At 45.6% G+C, this 5,000-nt stretch overlaps 2 protein-coding genes across 2 annotated transcripts in view; both read right to left on the bottom strand.

Moving 5' to 3' along the window:
* LOC105909647 (interleukin-1 receptor type 1) overlaps nt 1-3,328 on the bottom strand; it is a 31,158-nt gene extending 27,830 nt beyond the window's left edge. The window contains exon 1 of the mRNA XM_042703078.1: nt 2,863-3,328. The gene's annotated coding sequence lies outside the window, so the exon portion shown is untranslated. The remainder of the gene's footprint in view (nt 1-2,862) is intronic.
* LOC105909636 (macrophage mannose receptor 1-like) overlaps nt 1-5,000 on the bottom strand; it is an 11,266-nt gene that overhangs the window by 191 nt on the left and 6,075 nt on the right. Inside the window, exons 6-14 of the mRNA XM_042703082.1 lie at nt 2,188-2,247; nt 1,214-1,227; nt 1,061-1,074; nt 900-924; nt 719-732; nt 551-580; nt 413-437; nt 274-287; nt 27-40 (exon numbers count right to left, since the gene is read on the bottom strand). Of these exons, the coding sequence (XP_042559016.1) occupies nt 27-40; nt 274-287; nt 413-437; nt 551-580; nt 719-732; nt 900-924; nt 1,061-1,074; nt 1,214-1,227; nt 2,188-2,247 (210 nt within the window). The remainder of the gene's footprint in view (nt 1-26; nt 41-273; nt 288-412; nt 438-550; nt 581-718; nt 733-899; nt 925-1,060; nt 1,075-1,213; nt 1,228-2,187; nt 2,248-5,000) is intronic.

The following is a 5,000-nucleotide window of genomic DNA, read 5'->3' on the forward strand; positions in this document are numbered from 1 at the left end:
ACCACAACACCACACCACAGCCTAACATGTAGAACGCCACCTAGCACACAACCACAACACCACACCACACCACAGCCTAACATGTAGCACGCCACCTAGCACACAACCACAACACCACACCACAGCCTAACATGTAGAACGCCACCTAGCACACAACCACAACACCACACCACAGCCTAACATGTAGAACGCCACCTAACACACACCACAACACAGCCTAACATGTAGAACGCCACCTAGCACACAACACACAACACCACACCACAGCCTAACATGTAGAACGCCACCTAGCACACAACACACAACACCACACCACAGCCTAACATGTAGAACGCCACCTAGCACACAACACACAACACCACAGCCTAACATGTAGAACGCCACCTAGCACACAAACACACAAACACCACACCACAGCCTAACATGTAGAACGCCACCTAGCACACAACACACAACACCACACCACAGCCTAACATGTAGAACGCCACCTAGCACACAACACACAACACCACACCACAGCCTAACATGTAGAACGACACCTAACACACACCACAACACAGCCTAACATGTAGAACGCCACCTAGCACACAACACACAACACCACACCACAGCCTAACATGTAGAACGCCACCTAGCACACAACCACAACACCACACCACAGCCTAACATGTAGAACGCCACCTAGCACACAACACACAACACCACACCACAGCCTAACATGTAGAACGCCACCTAGCACACAACACACAACACCACACCACAGCCTAACATGTAGAACGCCACCTAACACACACCACAACACAGCCTAACATGTAGAACGCCACCTAACACACAACACCACACCACACCACAGCCTAACATGTAGAACGCCACCTAACACACAACACACAACACCACACCACAGCCTAACATGTAGAACGCCACCTAGCACACAACACACAACACAACACAGCCTAACATGTAGAACGCCACCTAACACACAACACACAACACCACACCACAGCCTAACATGTAGCACGCCACCTAGCACACAACACACAACACCACACCACAGCCTAACATGTAGCACGCCACCTAGCACACAACACACAACACCACACCACAGCCTAACATGTAGAACGCCACCTAGCACACAACACACAACACCACACCACAGCCTAACATGTAGAACGCCACCTAGCACACAACACACAACACCACACCACAGCCTAACATGTAGAACGACACCTAGCACACAACACACAACACCACACCACAGCCTAACATGTAGAACGACACCTAGCACACCTGGAGTTCACATTCTTCTCTTCCACATTTGAGCTCGTAAACTGTTCGTTAAGTTAAATTATCTTGCATATTGTGATGAAAGCACAGAACTGACAAAAACTTGTTTGAACAATTCGAGAGAGCGCAATAACATCACATGCAATACCTCACACACACACAATAACACCACATGCAATAATGAGATGTGAGCTGTCATTTGCCAACAAAACCAGAGTTGATTCAGAACTATGTGGTGATTTGACTGGTGAAGTTACGGTGCGACCGAGTTGTGGTGATTTGACTGGTGCAGTTACGGTGCGACCGAGTTGTGGTGATTTGACTGGTGCAGTTACGGTGCGACCGAGTTGTGGTGATTTGACTGGTGCAGTTACGGTGCGACCGAGGCGCCTCTCATCACCCATCAAGGACCACAGCCACCCAGGCTATGGTCTATTCACACTGCTGCCGTCTGGTAGACGCTACCGGAGCATCCGAGCACGGACTACCAGACTCACAAACAGTTTTTACCCCCAGGCTGTTAGGCTGCTGAATCAGCAACACTGAACAGTCGCCATCACCTTGTACTTCACACCCATACAAATACACTTGCTACATATACATATAAACCCACATTTTTTATCTTATTTAATTTAATATTCCCCACCCTGGAAACTGCCCTTCTTGTATTTTAAACTGTTGTTACTTGTTATATGTTATATGTTATTTCTGGTATATGTTATTTTGGTATATGTTATTTACGTTACCTGTTGTATGCCGTCTACTGCGTAGATGTTGGCTGCCAAGTCATAAGAATTTCGCTGCGCTGAAGAAATTTGGCGATGCGATAATAAACACTTTGACTTTGATCCGCGGCTTCACACTTGGGCAGGTGCCGTGTCTGCCTGAGGGGACTGCGGTTACCACTTGCGCTGCACTTCAACGGGCGAAAACACCATGTGCGAAAACTTGTGGTGGTAAACGCTGTGTAGATGACACAAACGAGTGGGCTTACACAAACACACCACACACACACACACACAAACTATTTGGCTCTTGTCTTTAAAAAGCCAAGCAGAAGTTTTGTTTTTCACAGTGGGCGCTTCTAAAATGCGAGCGCGAGGCTGTTTCCTTGCTACATTGAGGCCGACTGAGGTAGGCTATTAATTGCACCGATCGCGAGAAACACCAGGTCACAGAAGCCAGCAACAGTAAAGCCAAAGGCGTAGAGCCGATGTGGGACACTACGGGGCGACTTTCCGCCCGTACCACCGGCCGGTAAGCTGGGCTACGACTCGTAGTCTACGTCTATCTGAAAGAGACCGTCCTTGGGTGTGACTTGAAGTCGATTCCGCGCTGGGAATGTTGGATATAATCTAATTTTATGCAAAACGTGAGAACGTCCACTGAGGTTAAGAAAAGGTGCTTACCTTTTAAACTGTAAAAGCAAACCTGTACACTCTCATAGCCAACCCGTGGCTTTTCCGATGGGCAGACCGCGCACACTCACCCAACGTGATCACGACCAATGACACTTCTGATGTACGCAGAAGTAAAGTCTGTTAGGAAAGTTTTAGGAGTTGAAGACGTGAGACTTACCGAGTCCCAACGGAGCTTTGACTTGACTGAGGGCGAGCTTTGAAAACAGATCCGAAAGTGGAAGCGGTGATATAGTTTTCTTCTTACTCGACAAAATAAAAAACGAGTCAACGTAGACGGAAACCCACCCCTTGGCAAGAGCTATTTCTGGTAAACACCCAGGAAATTCCTGCCCTACACTTTCACCTTCGCCACAAGATACACATACATTTCCTCCATCAGCAGACGACTGCGTTTTGCGTCTCCGTCCAAAGCATAGCATGTCATTAAGTCTGATTACCCTCACAAGTCTGACTACCCTCGCAAGTCTGAAGTACAAATCCAACTAGTCACGCAACTGTATCATTATCGCGGTGAAAAGTTTAGAGGCGAGGCAATTTTTCAGATTCTGGACTATTGCACATGTTGCCAGTGGCAACACAATATGAACGGCTACCCTTCTCACTTACTGGGGAATAAAAACAGAACTGACGGGGAAAATCCTCCAAACTCCCGACCACAGGAAGGATAAACACTCTCATACCGAATGGCGTGCCAGGCATGCCGGTCCGGAGAGAGGACGAGGGACTTTCCGTGAGATTGGTGACTCAACCTACCTGGACTGGAACCAGGTGGCGACACAGACTTTCACTATTGTGATCCGTGTGGGTCATGCGGTTGTCTAGACAACGTAACATGGGCTGCACCACCAAAGTGCAAATCAATCAAACAATTCAATACATTAATTTGAATAAAAACATAAACAATTCAATTATAAATATATTATACATTAATTTGCTTCGATATTGAAATGAAAATTCATTTAATTCACAGTCATTAACATTTGCCACGACATAGACCACACAGGTCTGTCCTGCACAGGAAACAAACAAACACACACACACACTTGTGCACAGTGGAAAAACACTGAACGGTTTCATGGCACCCCTTATCCCCCCTCATCGCTACTATATAAGTCTGACACACCTATAGCCAGTTGTGGGTCAAGCTAAGCTGGAGAGGAGCGTCACCATCCAGGAGTTCATCGGACGTTTCAAAGATCTGAGCCATTCACGTTCGTTCTTGCCGTGCGTCATTGAGATAGTGAGTGTTCAGTTGTTATGCGTCATTTAGCGATTTAGTCTGTTAATATCAGTGTAGATAATATCTGTTAGTCATTTAGTGTAGTAATCATTCACTGTCTTGTCATACACACACACACACACACACACAAGCACAAGACCACTATCTTGCACTACCCATCCTCTCAAGCACAAGAACATTATTTATATTTTTTGCACTATCCACACCAGCAGCACAAGATCACTTTCCACCTGGACACAGACACTGTCAAAATCATTGCACATTACAATAGGGTCAGACCCTTTTCCTGTATCTGGAAACACTCTGTGTTCATTGATGGTGTGTGTTTGTGTTTGGATTCATTTAGCAAGTAGGTTTGAGGAGTCCCATACTGAGCTTCCCGTGGCAGAGACACCACTGCAACCCAAACCAACAAAGGTGGAAAAAGTACTGTGACCACGATCGGATAGCTGCTCAGTTAGTGAAACTGCACAGGCAGCCCCAAACATGGTCATGAACAAGAAATGACGAACACGGCAAAAAATGACTCTTCAGCCTTGACTGAAATATGGTATTATAGGTATATACAATTGTGTGTCATGCTTCACAATGATTTGTTTTAATAGCTAATGTTAATTATAATTAACATTAATTATCATTTAATTGCGAAGTAGCCTATGCCATAGTTCAAATGATTAACATTTCCCCCTGTACGTTACCTTGGTTTCGGCCATTGGAGGGGTTTTGATGGTTGTGCAGTGACATCTACTGGGCAGATAAATCAACGCAGTAGGGAAAACACATTTATCATCTGATTTATTGTTATTTTGTCACATGACATTTTTTTTAATTTTTCCAAAAGATGATGACTCACAGACAGTGCTGACGTGACATGTGTATGTGTGTATTTGTGAGAGCGCGACGTAGTGAAACCATGCAACACTCTTAAATAATATTTCTGTATGAAGCTGTAGGCCTCTGTCAAAATCAAGACAACAGATAGCAAAACTAGCCCCGAAATTAATTGAACCGGCTGTGAAGTTAGAGTTTTAAAACGTGTTAAGTCTGACTCTTGC

This window comes from Clupea harengus, chromosome 2, assembly GCF_900700415.2.
Source record: "Clupea harengus chromosome 2, Ch_v2.0.2, whole genome shotgun sequence".
Classification (NCBI taxonomy): domain Eukaryota; kingdom Metazoa; phylum Chordata; class Actinopteri; order Clupeiformes; family Clupeidae; genus Clupea; species Clupea harengus.